This window comes from Marmota monax, unplaced genomic scaffold, assembly GCF_021218885.2.
Source record: "Marmota monax isolate L192 unplaced genomic scaffold, Marmota_monax_Labrador192_F-V1.1 WCK01_AAM20220418_F8-fsc00008, whole genome shotgun sequence".
Taxonomy (NCBI): domain Eukaryota; kingdom Metazoa; phylum Chordata; class Mammalia; order Rodentia; family Sciuridae; genus Marmota; species Marmota monax.
This window is the reverse complement of record NW_026694432.1, coordinates 15,990,987-16,008,135: the sequence shown is the minus strand read 5'-3', so window position 1 is coordinate 16,008,135 and position 17,149 is coordinate 15,990,987. Positions and strand designations below refer to the sequence as shown.

The 17,149-nt window shown below is 51.1% G+C and overlaps 1 protein-coding gene across 2 annotated transcripts in view; it reads left to right on the top strand.

Annotated features, from left to right (window-relative positions):
• The first annotated feature begins 862 nt into the window (after positions 1 to 862).
• Kiaa1522 (KIAA1522 ortholog) overlaps positions 863 to 17,149 on the top strand; it is a 29,673-nt gene continuing 13,386 nt past the window's right edge. Inside the window, exon 1 of one of the 2 annotated variants that reach the window (XM_046468597.2) lies at positions 863 to 1,158. In XM_046468597.2, the coding sequence (XP_046324553.1) occupies positions 933 to 1,158 (226 nt within the window). In that variant the 5' untranslated portion in view covers positions 863 to 932. Of the gene's footprint in view, positions 1,159 to 11,315; positions 11,495 to 17,149 lie in introns of those variants that run through there. The other variant, XM_046468599.2, reaches the window with a different exon arrangement.

Below are 17,149 nucleotides of genomic sequence, written 5' to 3'. Positions count from 1 at the left end.
AATTTCCCTTCTGTACTAAAGGGTAACACTCTGCTTCCTGCAGAGCTCATTTGTGGAATCGGTGGACAAAAAAGGGCTTGGTCAGCTAGACTAGAGAGCCAGAGGCCTGGAGGAAATGAGCACAGCATTTTCATGATTCTTAAAGGCTTTTCTTTCCCACCAGCTTCTCCAGTCACAATTCTCACCTGTCCCAAGATCCACCTTAATTAATCAGTGCTGAGCATTTCAGTGGGAAATCGTAACCCAGGCGCTGGTGTCCTGGGAAATCAAAGCCCAGAGGAAGGGTAAACTGAGGAAGTACCATCCTCATCCTAGCCACCCAAGAGTGAAATTGGAACCCAGAAGACTGAGGATTGTTGGAGCCTGGGGGAAGGTGTGGTGAGGGAGAAAGGGAAATCTCCTGGGTGCCCATCTCTTCCGAACCAAACTCGGGATTCCAGGCTCTCCTGGGTCCAACCCCCGCATTTCGCTTCCAGTTCCCTGAGCCCTTCCCCCTCATCCGCAGGTCCGCACCACCCTCTTCGGAACCCAGCACCCTTCGGGCCGCCTCCGGGACAGACCCTCAGTTCCGCCCCCTCTGGGACCCGCCCCGCGACCCCGCCCTCCCGGACCCCGGCGGAGCGCAGCACTCGGGGCTCTGGGGACCACCTCCTCACGGGACCGGACCTCACCCTCCCGGGCCCCGCGGTGGCGGGGAGGGGCAGCCGGCAGCCGCTCCCGCCCCGCGGCCGCTCCCTCCTCGGCTCTTCCCTCCCGGCCGCTCCGCGCCCCGCCCGCCGCCGGCCGGCCCCTCCCGCGCCGCCCGCTCCCGCCGCGCTCGCTCGCCTCCGCCGCCCAAACTTTTCTCCGGGCGCGTCTCCCCGGCCGCCGCCCCCGCGCATGGGCGCAGCGCCGCAGGGGGCCTGACCCCCGCCAGGTCCGCCACCCGCGCCATGGCGGCCCGCGCGCCCCCAGCCGCACCTGCGGCCGAGGAGCCAGGGGGCCCGGGCGGCCCCCCGCGCAGGAAGAAGTCCCGCTCCGGCCTCCGCCGCGCCTTCAGCTGGCTGCGGGGCAAGCGGCGCAAGAAGAAGGCGGCGGGGGCGGAGGGCGCCGAGCCGGCAGTCTCTCGGGCCAAGAAGGCGGACGACAAGGCCAAGAGGGCCAAGGGCAAAGGCCGAGGTAAGGCGGCCGGGCACCTGGGCTGAGCACCGGGAGGCGCGGAGCGTGCGGCCGGGTGGCTCTGCTGGGGTCCGCTGTGTATTGGAGGGGGTGACCGCCTAGACATTGGTGCTGGGGGAGTGGAGAGTCCAAAGCTCAGGCCACTGCCCCCGTTCTGCGCCGCTCTCCACTCGAACTGCCCCCTCTGAGGGGAGAGGAACCCCGGTCCCCACCACCATCAGCGACTGGGGCAGGGATCCCCTGATTTAAGCAGGAAGTGCTGGCAGCCCGGCTCCGGGCGGAGAGGCAATTCCCCCTCCCGCAGGCTCACCCAGGTTCTGTCCTCTGCTGAGTCAGGGGGTCAGAGACTTGACTTTGGCCTCAAGCCAGCGGGAGAGGCAGGTGGCCTTGGGTCTCAGGCGGGGGTCCCTCTGGGTCTGGAAGGTTGGCTATAAGCTAAAGGAGAGTGTCTGCCCGCCAGGTGGATCTGGATTTCTAAACCCGTGGGACCCAGCTTGGAGCATAGCGTGCCTTAGGTTGCTAACAGTCTTAGCTTTTTTCTCCCGCGCACCCTCCCCCTTCCCACCCTTACCTGGGCCAAACCGCAAACATCCACCTCCCGGGGTGGTGAGCTCACCATCTGGGAACCTGCGGCCCCTCCCCATCACTCCTTCCCCCAGCCCAGGTAGCGACTTGCTAGTGTTGAAAGTGAGCTTCCATATCAGGGAAACTGAGGCCCAAACTCAGGCTGTACCTGAGAGGTGTACCCGGTCTGGGGTGTGTGCTTAAAATACAAAAGCTATTTCCCAATCTTTCTGTGTTTGAGCCCCTGGGCTCCCCCTCGGGACTTATGAATGGGCAGCAGAGAGGAGGGGAAACTGACCTGGCCCGTCCCTGCTAGGGTCACTTTATTTTTGGCCTTTACTTGTTCTTTCCTCGTTTCCCCAGTTCTGTCTTCCATTTGAGGGGGAGTATTTCAGTCTGTGCAAGAGGGTGGGGCTCCCTTGGGGCTTGTCATCCTTGAAAGTCTACCTTTCCTATACTCTTGCTTTAGTGCTGGGGTGAGGAAATGGCGGGGTGTATGGGCCCATTCCATTCTTCTGTGTACCCTCCCAATGTCCTTTAACTACCTCCTTTGGAGGAGAATTAGAAGGAACACTTTAGGGGTCAGGAAGAGGGTGGAAAGCCTCTTGTGTGATTGCATCCGGCCTGATCTTCCTTTTGGATAAGGGCCCTGCTCCCCTGCGGCCCAACCACAAATAGAAGCCAGGGCACTGGGGCTGGGATGGCTGGGCCAAGCCCTGAGGGAAGGTTTGGGTGACTGATGGATGTTTCCTCTGCAGCCCTAACAGGAGGGGGTCTATCCCAGTGTTGCCTCACTGGGATTCAGCATGAAGTCATCTCCATTTCACTTAAAAGGACAGGGGTCAGAATTGCAGCTGCATGGATTGTGTTCAGATGGTTGGGACTGGCAGGCAGATGGTTAGTGCACTAGTGGTATACACAGGACAGTGGACTAGGAGGCTAGGCTGGAGGAAGGGGGCTGGAAATGCTGAGTCTGAGTTTGGGGGTCATTGGGTCAATGGCCAGCCTCCCTCTGCCTTGTGTTTGGTATCAGGTGGCTCTGGGCTTTCTGGGCAGCCGGTCAGCCTGACTGAGTCCACGTGCAGGGACCACACCCTTTGCCCTTAGCTGTTGTTTCCCCAGGTCTGGAGGCGGCCCCAGGTATGGCTGAGGGAAGTCCCTTTCCCTTTGCTCCAGCCTCCTATTATTCCAATTGTTTCCTTGTCACTTTCCTGGCCCAGCTTCTTTTCTGTTTATTAAGAGAAAAAAATCCGATCTCTCTAATCTCTACTGGCACCTCTGGCCAGGAAGGGGAAGCCTGAAGAAGTCTTAACTCTTTCAGAGAGAAAGTTCAGAATAGAGATTGATTGGGAGAGGTGAGAAGCAGGGACACATGAAGACTCCCAGGATGTCAGATATCAAGGGCATTTTCCCCTCCCTCCCTCCCTCCCTCCCTTCCTTCCTTCTTTCCTCTCTCTCTCTTCATCTCTCTCTCCTTCCCTCTCCCTTTCCACCCCACCCCACCCCAGGTGCTTAACCAACCATTGAGCTACAACTCCAATCCTTTTTATTTTTTATTTTGAGACAGGTCTTACACAATTGTTTAGGACCTTGCCGAGTTGCTGAGGCTGGCCTTGAATTTGTAATCTTTCTGCCTTAGCATTCTGAGTTGCTGGGATTACAGGTGTGCACCACCACTCTCAGCTAGAAAAGAGGAAATCTGTCTGATAATTATTGATTATTCTGATGTGTCAGGAGCCCTTTCTCCATTATTTCTCCTTTTTTGTTTTGGTACTAGGGATTGAACCCAGGGGCTGTTAACCACTGAGGCATACCCTCAGCCCTTGGGTTATTTAGAAACAGGGTCTCACTGAGTTGCTTAGGACCTGAGTTTCTGAGGCTGGCTTTGAACTCCAGATCTTCCTGCCTCAGCCTCTGAGCCACTGGGATTACAGGCGTGCGCCACAGCACTTGGCATCCATTATCTCTCTCTCTCTTTTTTATGGTGTTGGGGATTGAACCCAGGGCCTTGTTTATGCAAGACAAGCACTCTACCAACTGAGCTATATCCCCAGTCCCTCCATTATCTCTTGAGATCCCATTTGTAGGTGGAAAAACTGAGGCTCAGGGACAGTGAGTGAGTGATTTGATCAAACTGAGATTTAAACCCAAATCATCTGCCTCCAAAACTGCTACGATTTGCATGACTCTCTCAAGAACCTAGAGTAGGAGTAAGACTCAAAGATCTTCTTTTCCAATTCATTCTGTAGATGAGAAACAGCCCAGAGAAAAGTGAAGGAACTTGATAGAGTGGGAGGGTATCAGAATCAGACAAATGCGAGTTTAAAATTTTGGCTCAGCTACTAGGATGTTGACATTGTCCTAGCGATGACATTGGACAAGCAACTTCTCTGTGAACTCTGATTCCATTACTGTCTCATGGGGAAGAGAGAGGACTTTCTCCTAGGGGTGATCCTCTGGACATTGCCTTGATGGGTCTGTGACCTTTTTATCTTTCCCAGATTATCTCAGGAGAAGATATGAAAATTATATGAAAGTCATTGTAGAAATGCAAGGGTTTGCTATTTTTGTGTTTAAGTTTGCTTTTATGGGGTGTAAGTTTAGTCACCTGAGCTCTAAGAACCGATTGAAGTAGTGGTTGCTGAAGCTGACAAGAACAATTCTGCTGTCCCTATCAACTACTTGACACTGGCAAGTTATTCCTCCCTCCAAACCTCATCTTTCGTATTTGTAAAGTAGGGATAATAAATCCTGCTTTATTGGGTGTTTCAAGGATCCAGTTAGATTACAGACATGGAAGTGTTTTGTAAACTATGGATCATGATCCAGATGGTAGCAGTTTTCCACTGTTCTGGTGCTGAGGACTTGAGCATTAGTTAAGCTCATCCTGGTCCATGTTTGGAAAATAACTCACTTGGTTACACCTCAGATACCCTGGTGATGGTTATTACTAAGGAGGATATACAGAAGGTGAAGTCTTATCTTCATTCTTCTGGAAGACTTGGACATAATAAAAAGTTAAAAACAAATACACAGGAATCCATATTTTCCAGAAATATCACCTGGACACTAGATAAGTGTGTGGGGAGGAAGTGTTTCTGGGACTGGTGCCAGGACTGGGGCCCAGCAGATAATCCAGAGGAGGCTTTCTGGAGGAGGTGAGCAGGGTGTGGAAGAAGGCTAGTTTGTAGGGGAAGAGAAGTAATAGGAAGGCTGTTCCATGCCAGACAGAGGCCAGACATTTTCCTTAACAGTCTTCCCTTATCCTCACAACAACCTGGGAATTAAGCAACCCTCAGAGGATGCAAGTAAGTTGCTCAAGGTCACTCAACTTTGTGTATTTGAAAAAACATAGTATTCTTCATTTTGCATTGTCAGACATTGATCAAGGAGATGAGACTACCTGAGGACAAGACAAGCAAGGTCTTTGCCCCTGTGGAAGTGGTGTGACAGCATGACAATGACAAGTCCTTTTGTCTCCAAAGGCCACATGGCCCAAACAAAATAATATGATGTTAGATGATCCCAGTGACTTGGGAGGCTGGGGCAGGAGGTTCCCAAGTTTGAGGCTAGCCTGGGCAACTTAGTGAGACCCTGTCTCAAAAAATGAAAATGGCTGGGGATGTAGCTCAGTGGTTAAAGCATCCTTGGTTCAATCCCCAGGACTGGGGCTGGGGAGGATTAGATGAGTTTCTGACTGTGGAATTGAACAGGACCAGCTTTGGGGAAGGGGTGTGTACCCTCTCAAGTGTTCCTCTTGGGCAGTGGCTGAGGGGTGGGAGTGAGGATGGCTCTGATATTGAGAATTCAGGAGCCACCTTGTCAGGCCCAGTAGACTTTTTTTTTTTTTTTTTTTTTTTTAAAGAGAGAGTGAGAGACAGAGAGAATTTTTTTTAATATTTATTTTTTAGTTTTCGGCGGACACAACATCTTTGTTTGTATGTGGTGCTGAGGATCGAACCCGGGCCGCACGCATGCCAGGCGAGCGCGCTACCACTTGAGCCACATCCCCAGCCCCAGGCCCAGTAGACTTAAGCCCATGAACTTACTTCAGCCTCCCCAAGTTCCCTCTGGCCATTCACTGGGGGATCACTGTCCTTGACATGGGATTGTGAAAAGAGCTAAGTCTGAGTTCTGCTCTGCTGTTTGACCTTGGACAAGCCTACCCCATTCCCAGCCAGACATGCCTTGGCCCTATCTTGACATGGATGGAGTTTAAGGGCCTCTGAGACTCCTTGTAGTTCTTGGAATCTCTGGGATTGAGAGTAAGCTGGAGGAGCAAGCTCATAGAGATGAGTAAGGGGGTGGGAGCTGTATCTGGGAAAGGAGAGCCTGTCTTGGCCGGCCAGACAGGAGGTGGCCTGGATGTCATAGGAAGGTGGGTAAGGAGAGTCCAGCAAAAACAAGTGCCTATATAACTCTGAAGCAAAGTGAAGATCTAAAGTCTCTTTGAGTAAGGGGCACTTTGCCTGAGGTCAGATGGTATCTGTTTACCTTTCAATAAATTCTGTATTTTCACATTCTGTGCCTTTGCATGTGCTATTATCCTATTTATTTATTATTGTGGTACTGGGTTCAGGGGCATTCTACCTATTTTGAGACAGGGTCTCGCTAAATTGCCAAGGTTGGCTTTGAATTCATAATCCTGCCTCCCAAGTTGCTGGGATTATAAGTGTGCACCATGGTGTCTAGCTTGCCTTCACTTCTCTGTCCAGTGAACTACTAATTCCTCGAGGCCCAGCTCCAGTATCCTCATGTCTGTGATACTACTAGGGAAATTACTGCCCTCAGAATCTAGAGCAGGGTGCTTAAAGAGATTTGGAGTTGGAGCTGGATTTGGTAGGTCATGCCTGCAATCCAGCAACTTGGGATGCTGAGGCAGGAGGACCACAAGTTTGAGGCCAACCTGGGAAACTTAATGAGACCCTGTTTTAATAATAATATCTTGGGGCTGGAGATGTGGCTCAAGTGGTAGCGCACTCACCTGGCATGCGTGAGGCACTGAGTTCGATCACATAAAAATAAATAAGTGAAATAAAGGTACTGTATTCAACTACAACTAAAAAAAAACCCCAATAATATCTTTTATTAATAATAAAAAGCAGGGTGCTGGAGGATGTTGCAATGTAGTTCAGTGGTACAGTGCCCTTAGGTTCAATCTCTTGTACCACAATAAATAAATAAATAAATAAATAAAATTTGGGGTTGGGCAGTATTGTTTTTTGTGGTCACCACCTTCTTGAGTAGGGACATCTCAGTATCTTAGCCTGAGGCCTGGATCAGTGTAATGAGGACAGGGTTACCTTTGCTATAGAACACATCCAATAGTAGAGTAGCTTCCATAGAAGAGTCTGGGGTTCCTCAACAAGAATGTGACAGGGAGGCTATTCTGCCCATCTCCTCCTGGCCCCATAAGACAGTATCTGCCTTAGATCCAGACAGGAGAGGGAACCTTATTCATTTCATAAATACTAAGGGCCCACTATGTGTCAAGTACTGTTCTGGGATGAACAAGAGAGACAAGGTCCCAGTCCTCACGTACCTCACAATTTGAGATACTGAACAAGTACTTAAGGGTCAAAAAGTATGACCAAAGAGGAAGCACAGAGATGGCTACCCTGCAGCAGTGATATAAGATAGAGTTGAAGGATGAAGGGAAGCTCGAGTCCAGAGACCTGCAGCACTAGAATCAGGCAAGTGTCCCGTGGGGTCGGGGGGCTGGCTGGCTGGCTGGCTGTCCGCCGTGCTGTGGGCACAGGGATCTCCATCTTCACTATCTGGATATCCTGAAGGCTGGAGTTGGCTCTTCACTCGCCCCTTCTCAGCACAGGACCTGGCAGTTAAGTGGCTTTGGGCGATAGGTGGGTGATCTAATATGGGCTTCCAGAGTAAGGTCATCTGTGGATCCTGGATGCTGAAAGTTCATGTCATTGAGGCCAGAGGAGGGAATGACTTGCTCAAGGTCACAGTGTCCAGCCTTAGAGGTGAAACAGGAGCTCACAGCTGCCAGGTGATTTCAGCTTCCTCTCTCCTTTGTTCAAACTTCAAACAGAAGAGCCCTTCCCAGAGAGGTGCCTCTGCCAGGGGTGGGAAGAGCCTGAAGTGGAGGCCAGCCCCACCCCCAGATACCTTGGGGCCTTGTTCAGTTTTCTTCCTCTGCACTCCAGCTCTCTTCTGGAAATCCCCTCACTGTGCTCTACTCCACTGTCCCCTCCCCAAGTCTCCACAGCAGGGTTGCCAGCAGGGTTTGCTGAACTGGGGTGGCCAAACCCCATGGCCAGAAAAATCTACATCCTGTTGTCAGCAGGCAGCCGGGCAGAGCCTCCCCTTACCTCTGCCCCTTGGAAATCCCCTCTTTCCAAACCCTCAAAGCCCTCTCAGCTGCTCTTGGCCTGTCACATGCTGAAGAAAACTAATGAGAGGAGGCATTGTATATTGTTTGGGCCCCAGTGAACATGGTAGGGTGGGGAGAGCGGGTACACACACCTTCTATGTGCAGACCCCCAGGCCACTTCCAGCTCCTTGGTAGACCTGGGGAAAAAACTAGGTGGGAAGCAGTTTCCTCAGATAGAAGGAGTGAAACCTTAGTCCATCTCCCGCATTGTTATCCTCACTCTACTTTGTGTTCCTTGTGTTCCACTGACCCTAGGGGCTGGTTCATCAATGGACTGTCAGTGCCACTCAGGGGTCCCCAGCTCTGCTTGGTATGGAAGGGCAATAGAGACAGCTTAGCTTATACAGGGTTTTAAGGCCAAATCTTGTGGCAAAGTGCATGATCCCTTGGTCATTTCAGATGACCAAGTCAGGCCTCCTCACTGCTTAAGTAGTGAGGTGGGAGGTGGTTCAGGCGTCTAATCTCAGTGACTTGGGAGGCTGAGGCAAGAGGATCAAGGCCAGTCTGAGCAACTTAGGAGACCCTGTCTTAAACATTAAAAAGGACTGGCAACGTAGCTTAGTGCTAGAGTGCCTCTGAGTTCAATCCCCAGTACCAAAAAAACGAACGAAAGAAAGAAAACTAGAGAAGCTGTTAGACCATTACCACCAATCCCAAGAGGATCACAAGGCACCTGAGCCTCATCAAGAGGCTCCCTATACAGCCTGTCCCATGCCCTGGGCCATGGGCAGTACTCCATCTTCAGGAAATGGGGCAGGCACTGCCTTTGCAGTGAAAGTACTTATGTGCCATCTTTACCACCTCCACCATTATGCAAGTGCCACTATTGCTTCTATACCTAGTATACAATTCCTATCATTTCACTTCTTTCAGCTTCTAGGCAACTCTCAAGACATACCTACTATGTGCTGGTCACTAAGGAGGGAGCTAATCCTTGTCTATAAGGAAACTCTTCTGGTTGGAAAGGCAGATACCAAAATAAACTGAAGTCTTGAGGCAAAGGCTGGGGTGGTGTCACAGAGGTTTGATCAATACTGCATCAGAGGGCAGCACTAATGGGTGCAGGAGCATAGGGAATGCAGCCAGGGGAGAGGAGTGCACGGGGAGCAGTGTCAAGCAGGGCCATGAGGATGAAAAGGCATCTTCCAGGCAAAGGTACAAGAGGAGACAGCAGGTGTACCCTAGAGAGTGGCAAACAGTTTTGTGTAGTTGGAGTTCTGAGAATGAGGACAGTATGGTTAGTGATGAGGCAGAGTTGGTGGGTAGGGGCAAGCTCCTGTAAGGCCTCTGGTGGCCAACACACCTACTACATTCTAAATAGCTTTCAAGGCTCTTTGCTTACCTGTTCTCACTCAATTCATGCAAAGGGATTTGTACTTTGCCCTTGGGTGTTTCCTCTGTTCTCCCATACCACCTGTTCCTTTAAGTGCCTCAGTTTCCCTATCTATAAACAAAGATATTTGACCTAACAGATCTGTAAAGTCTCCCCCATCTTTGATACTGGAACCCCTTTTAAAAAATATTTTTTTTTAGTTGTAGTTGGACACAATACCTTTATTTTGTTTGTTTATTTTTATGTGGTGCTGAGGATCGAACCCAGGGCCTTGCACATGCTAGGCAAGCGCTCTACCGCTGAGCCACAACCCCAGCTTATGGAACCCCTTTTTTCTATGGAAGTTGAAGAGACAAGTGCACACACCATGGTACCCTGTGTATGGTATTTTCTATGGATAATTAAATGCCAGTCCTTGAGGGACTGCACTGTTGTCAACCTCAGACTTTTAGCAAGAGGCCTCAGGAGAGTTGGGGTCAACTTTGACTCTTCCATTTTGCAGGGAGGGAACAGGGTATTATGGAGCCCCTGGGCATAAGAGGCAGCATGGTATAATGGAGGGGCTTGCCCAACTGGCAGAAAGTATGAACCATGTAGGGACTAGAACCATATAGGGGCTAGAACTCAGTCCAGCATTCTCTCTGTTATACCAGGCTGCCCCTAGTTAGAGAGACTGAGCATAGTGATGGAAAAGGAGAGTCTCTGACTAGGCTGTGAGGCCTTAAATAGGTTCCCCAGCAGAAGGGCACTTGTGAAGACAGGTGGGAGCCTTAGGTAGCCTCGAAGGCTTTTAGAAGAGGTAAGGCTTTGTCTGGGTTTTGAAAAACAGACTGTGTAAAGGGAGATGAATGAGGGGCACACAGCTCCACAGATGCATGCAGAGACAGGTGATTTCACTCATGTTTACCTGTAAGCTGTGTTACACAAACAAACCAACTGTATATCTGGGCATACACATAACAAACACAATGGCACAGTCATACTGATATACAAAAGCATAGTCTTATAAACAAACACATTTATAACATACACACACAGGCAGACTGTTACTTAAATACACAAAAGTCAGTCATCTGCAGCCACCATGAGATAGTCACATATGTAAGACATGAAAAAAGGCTCCATTACATGAATATATTCATAGATGATTAGAGATGTACCCTCATGTTCAGGGACACAGATGTATGGCCACATCACATTCAAGCACACAATTACACAAAAATGTCATTACTGCTCTCCTCCATAGATGAGGTGAGAGGTGACAGCCTGGAGCAGTGGGCATTGGAGTCAGTCTGGGTTTGAATTCTGGCCTTGTAGCTTAATGACTTCAAGGAGCCTCAGTTTCCCCACCAGTAAAATGGATATGAAAAAAGTATCCACCTTACGGAATTGGTTTTTGGATGACATAAAAGTAGTGCATACAAGTAGGTAACAGTGCCTGGCACACAGTGAACATTAAAAGGATGCTGCTATTATTTTGAATACAACCACTGAGACACAATTGGATATATTTGTACACTCATGCATGCAACACTCACGGGTTGGTGGCTGGTGGGCCTTAGTAGCAGAAGGGCTCCGGACCCCGCCTGCTAGTTCTCCCAGCTCCAGTGCAGTCCCCAAAGAGGCGGCCCTCGGGTTGGGAGAGCTGGCTATCCACCTGCCCCAACTGGACCTGCCGATTCTTTCCCGGAGCGTTCAGGGCGGGGCGGATCAGCAGGTCTCCCAGGTACCGGGAGAGGCGGAGCTGACGGGACGCGCGCCAGGCCCCGCCCCTCCTGCAGGCCCGCCCCCGTCCTGGCCATTGGCCGCAGAGCTCGGGGGCGTGGCTGAGCTGGGGCTGGGGGCGCCCGAGTGGCAGCCCGCGCGTCTCGCTGCCTCCCTCCCGGGGCTGCGGGCCCGGCCGCCGGGCTGGCTGGGCCGCGCTCGGGTTCCCGCGCCGGCTCCCGCGCCCGCCATGGGTAACTCGCACCACAAGAGGAAGGCCCCCAGCGGCCCCCGGGACCGCAGCTTCTGGCGGTTCGGGAGGTCGGCTAAGCGGCCCGCAGGTAGGGGTGGGGGCGGGGCTGGCGGGGAGGAGGGTCTTTGCTGCAGCAGTCGCCACCGCTGCTGCCCCCTCCTGGGGCCTGGTGAGCTTGAGTGGGGGGCCGGGAACCCCCGCGCAGACCCCACCCCTTACATGTACTCGGAGACATGTATACAGTGATACCTACCGGCGGGCACACGTACGTGTTCACATTTTTCATGGTCGCACACACACACTCAGATGTATGGGCATGCAGGGACGAAAAACAATCACACACCCACCCGCGCTTTAGGAGACAGATCTTGAGACACAGGTACATATACCTATGCATACGGTTTACATGGCCACACGAACTACACCCACGCGCAGATTGAGACACATGGGCACATAAATCAGTCATGTAGGTACAGTTGCCCAGCGTCACGCAGATTCACAGTTGCACAACCGACCAGACTCCCTCGGGCTCACAGGCAGACCCTAGGGCACTACACACTTGTCCCGCAGACCTTAGCCCCCAACAGGCTGAAAGTTTGCAGGAGGGTTGGGAGACAAAGGTGGAGGGGCGAAGCAGGAAACCAGGGGCTGGAGGCTCGGGACCGCCTCCATCTGGCGCAATCGGGAGTCGGACTGGTTCTCTTGGCTCCCTCCCTACCCCCACCGCGTCACCGCGGCCTCTCCCCGTCCCCCAACTCCCGCAGTCCCCGAGGTCGCCGCCGCATCTCCCCCCTTTCAATGCAGCCACTGAGCTGGAACGCAGCAGTCCTCTTCGTCCAGCGTGCTGCGGGATCCCTCCGCGGGTCACATTCCAACCTCCAGGGGTGGGGGATAGGTAATGGGGAAGGCTTCCAACCCCTAAATGGGAGATGGCATTCTTGTTTTCCAACAAAGAACAATTCGGGGTATTCCTGAGAATCCCAAAGGGTCCTGGAGGAGGGGCCATACAGGGTGCTTGTTTTCTCATCTTGTGAATCCAGAGATGGGGGAAGGGCAAAGTGGGGGATCCAAAACCTTACCCCTTCAAGATATGAGCTTTAACAGAGGCAGGTTACATAGAGGTACCTGCTGGTCTGAGGGGGAGAGATTCTGAGAGGAGGTAGAGTGAAGGGACCCTTGATGTCGTGGGAGAATCCACCCACATATTCCCAGGCTGGCCCACATTCCTAGAGGTCCAGCAACTGAGCCTGATGATCTCACCCCTCCATCAGCCCTGGACATAGGGGGCAATGGAAAGAGCCTGCTCTCAGTGTGGCTCTGGCATAGGGTCTGATGACCTTGGACAGATTCCTTTCACCTTTCTGGACTTTCCTGACTCCTCTGTTCCTGAAATTAGGGAGCCTTAGCATAGATGACTTTGTGGGTCTCTTGTAGTTATGACTAGCCATTTCATGGATGAAGAGACCGAGTCTAGAAAAGAGGGTCTTGTTCAAGGTCATTTGTATAAGGTGATTTGAGCACAAGGAATGATGACCAAACTAACAGGAAAAGGGTTAATTAAGTTGAGGTAGGCTCTCTGAAGAGTCCTCAGAAGGTGGGTGTTGATAGGCTGCAGGAGTTCCCTTCCCTGGCAACCCCAAAGTCCTGGCTGTGCCCACCTGTCTCTGCTTCCTGAATCTGCACTGAGCTGGCAGAGCTGGGGCTGGGCTTTTCATCTGTGCTGTGATGGCTGCTCTGATCTGATGATTTTCTGAGAATCAGTTGTGGGCCAGACTTGTGACCATTTGTCAAGGGGGAGAGAGAGAGAAAAAGAAGGTGTGTTTGCAGTCTTCTACCTGCTGCCCTTGAGGAAGAAACCAGGAATTTCCAGCCACCCTTGTGCACCTCCAGCCCCTGCTGCAACTCAGGGGTCAACTTGGTTTTCATGTGTTCCTAAAAAAACTAGAAAGCATTGTCAAGGCAACATAGAAGGGTAGGAGCTGGGGAATGAATATTCCAGGCTATATTTTAAAAGTTGCTGGGTTGGGATCAGTTTACAAAACTGATTTCGTGATCTTAATCTGGTTTTTAAGTAACTGCAGGATTGGGATTAGTCCTGTATTGTTGATTGAAGGAGAGAACATGGGGGATTCCTTGAAGCTGCAGGGTATGGTCTGGAGAAAAGTCAGGGAATTGGGACTGAGTATGGAGATTGGAGAGGAAAGTAGTTGAGGCATATTCCTTGTCCTGGGAGGAGAAGAGTCTCCACTGTTAATGTAAACTTCAGTCCCTTTGGTTTTACATGTGTTGAGGATTCTAAGGCTTCCCTAGCTTCAGATTCTGCTGCCATAAGCCCATAGGACTGGAGCTTGATTACTTATTCATTTGATTAGTCTGTGAGTGGAGGAGAGAGACGTGTCAGGCAGCTAGAGAGGGCTGTAGTGTACAGCCATAGGGAGCCAGTGAAGGTGTTTGAGCAAGGGTGGAGCCTACAAAAGTGGTGTGTTAGGAAGATGGCTCCAGGGCGGGGGCAGGTGCAGGCAGGCTATCCTGGGGTGGGCGTGGAAGCTCAGAGCCTCTTGCAGTAATCCAAGGGAGAGGTGATGAAGAAAGGGCTGATCTGGGGCCTGGGGTGGAGGGCTATGGGAGCAGAGAAGAGGGGCAGCTGCAGAGACACTTTGGAGGATGCCGCAGAATTTTTCAGGATTTGGGGTTAATCAGATGTTGGGAGTAAAGACCAGAGGGGGCTGTGAAGGCTCTGTACTCAAGATTGCTTGGCTGGGGGTGGTAGCAGAGTTGTTACTGCAGAGATAAAAATAAGGCCCTGGGTAGCTTGGCTTGACGCAGTGGCACATTCCTGTAGTCCCAGCTGTTCAGGAGGCTGAGGCGGGGGAATACAAAATTGAGTCTTGACTGAGCAATTTAATGAGACCCTATCTCAAAATTAAAAAAAAAGGGGGGGGGGAGTGAGGGCTGGAGTGTTAGAGCACCCCTAGGTTCAATCCTCAATAGTGACTCCCCCCCAATAAAAATAAAAGGCTCCATGCTAACCCTTTTCATTAATTCATTTGTCTTCAAATAGTTTAACAAGTGAAAAGCTATTATTCTCCTCATTTTACAGATGAGGAAGCTAGAGCGCAGGGAAGTAAAGTTACTTGCCCAAGGACACACAGCAAGGAGATGGCAGAACTGTGATTCAAATCCAAGTTTGTCATATTATAAAGCCTGTGCCTCTAACCAGTTTAGGGATAGATGATTTCATGTTGTGATTTCTCAGCCTATAGATCCTCTGGGCAAAGAAAGCCTGAGACCCGGGGCATTTGAGCCCTGAGGAGCACCCAAGTGTCAAGCACAGTGGGAGAGAACTGGAGTCTAAAACCACTGAAGCCTTCAAGGGCTTAGACAGGGAACTGGTGGGAGGGGAAATAAACCAAGATCCTAGGAAGGGTTGACTCCTCCCCTGATCCAGTGCTCTGGGAGGGGAAAGAAGGGTCAGGGTGGATGAGGCGAGAGTACTTCCCCTCTGCTAGAAAGACACTGTGACCTGCTAGGGTTGTTTGGCCGTGGTTCTCAGGAGTCCAACCCAGCTCCCCCCGCCCCATGTCAGCTGGGAACTTGGTCCTAGGCAGGTTGGGGAAATGGTGGAGGATATGAATTGGGAACCCAAGGAGAGTCACCCTGATATCACAATTCCTGTGCATTGTACTAGAGGTTTACCCACAGGGCCTTTCTCCTAGTTGAGTTCATGTTCCCATCTTGCAGATGGGAAGGCTGAGGAAAGGGACTGGTAAAGTCAGTCTCTTTGGAATTTTTTCCATCTTTCACCCTGCTTCTAGACCTGGAGGGCCTTAGGCTTTGGTAGGTTTCACAGCTGAGAGAAGGTCCTATCTCTCGCCCCCCAATGTCTCTTCCTCTTCCTTGGGGGAGACTTGTGACCAGATGTGTGTGATATCAGGGCTTGCTTGTGGGAGCCCTGGGCTTCCAGATAAGGAGCTTAGCTCTCTTTGATCTGAGTAATCAGTGATAAGTTGAACTCCAGTTGCTGCCCCAGCCCTGACTGTAAGTGGGGAACCATTGCCCTCCTTCTAGAAACAGTTATATATGCAGAGGGCTCTTTGGCACTTATCTCTCTAAGCCTTCTACAACACAGGTGGAGAAACCGAGGGCCAGAAAAGGACATTACCTGGCTCGGGGTCAAACTCTAATTAGAGGCAATGAGAGGTGGGTGCAGGATGAAGTAGTAGCAGTACAAGTTCAAGAACAGCCTGGGCAACTTAGTGAGACCCTGTTTCAAAATAAAAAACAGACTGGGGACATAGTCAGTGATAGAGTGCTTGTGTAGCTGTGGGTTCAATCCTCAGTCCCAGAAACAAATTAAAAAATGAAAATAAGCTGGATGCTGTGGCACACGGCTGTAATCCCAGCTACTTGGGAGGCGGAAGCAAGAGGATTGCAAGTTGGAGGCCAGCTGGGGCAATTTAGTGAGACCCTGTCTCAAAATAAAAAAAAAATAGTACTGGGAATCTAGCTCAGTAGTAAAGAGCCCCTGGATTCAATCCCCAGAATCAAAAAGGCAGTGAGCTCAAACTAGGTCTTGTGATTCCCAGGGCTGTGAGATTTGTCTGGTCTGGACCTAGAATTCCTTCCTTCCCAAACAGGGTCAGGACTGTCAGATTGGGTGAGGTCACTGAGGGAAGATAGGGAGCTGCTGTTGAGTGTCCCTTATCAGGCCTTTATCTTAATGGTCCTTAACTCCACTTGAGATTGGAGAAGCACTCTGGAAGTGGGTGGGAGGCAGGCCACAGGTGGCACTGGAAGAACATGGTTTTGCAGCCAGTTAGAACTGGGCTCAAATCCTGACTCTGCCATTACTAGTCTAGTGACTTTGGATAAATCACTGACCCTTTGGGAGTGCCTCTGTATGGTGAGGGCCATTGAATGAGACCATCTGTGTCTCTCAGTTGGTTTTCTGGAGACACCAGTTTGTTGTTGCTGTGTTGTTAAGTGGAAAGGTCTTTTTCCTGCCTTCATTCCCTGGACCGGCAGAGGCTCACTCTGATAGAAAACTTTGAACTTACTCTTGGTTGTAGGGTTTTCTTTAGCTTTTTCAGGCACTCTGTGAGGTGGGTGTTCACGAGATAACTGTGGCCGAGAGAGGCTGATTTATTAAGGCTTGGAGTCCACATCTCTTGAGTCCCAGCCCTTCCTCTCCTAACTTCATGGTGGCTGCCTCTCTGGCATCCATAGAATGGGAATAATCATGCCTTGAAGGAACAAAAGAAAGGGCTTTGGAAAATCAGAATTGTGCCCTGGCCGAAAGTGATTATTATGTCATTGTTGGGAGCAGATGCTGGCCTGGAAACTCATTACCACATTTATTAATATTATTATAGCTAATTCCACCCTGCACTACTGCAGTTTCCCTCAGGGCACCCTGTGGGATGGGATCCTCCGCTCCCTGCTCCAGGCACTCCCTGCCCCCCAATATTTACCTTAGAACCAGCCCGGCCTGTCAGCTCCGCCCCCGCTGGGTGGAGCTGGACAAGGGAGGGGAGGGGGATTCCCCTGATGTAGAAGTGGGGTTCAGGGCTTCCCCTTCTTATGCCAGGGAGGAGACTGAGGCTGTGGCCCCCTTTACCCATTCACTTTCTTAGACTCAAGACAACTAAGGCATTTGGAGCGAGACTCAGGGTTGAATGTGGGATCCGCCACTTCCTGGTTAGGTGACCTTGAGCAAGTCAGTCACTTTCTCTTGGTGCTCCTT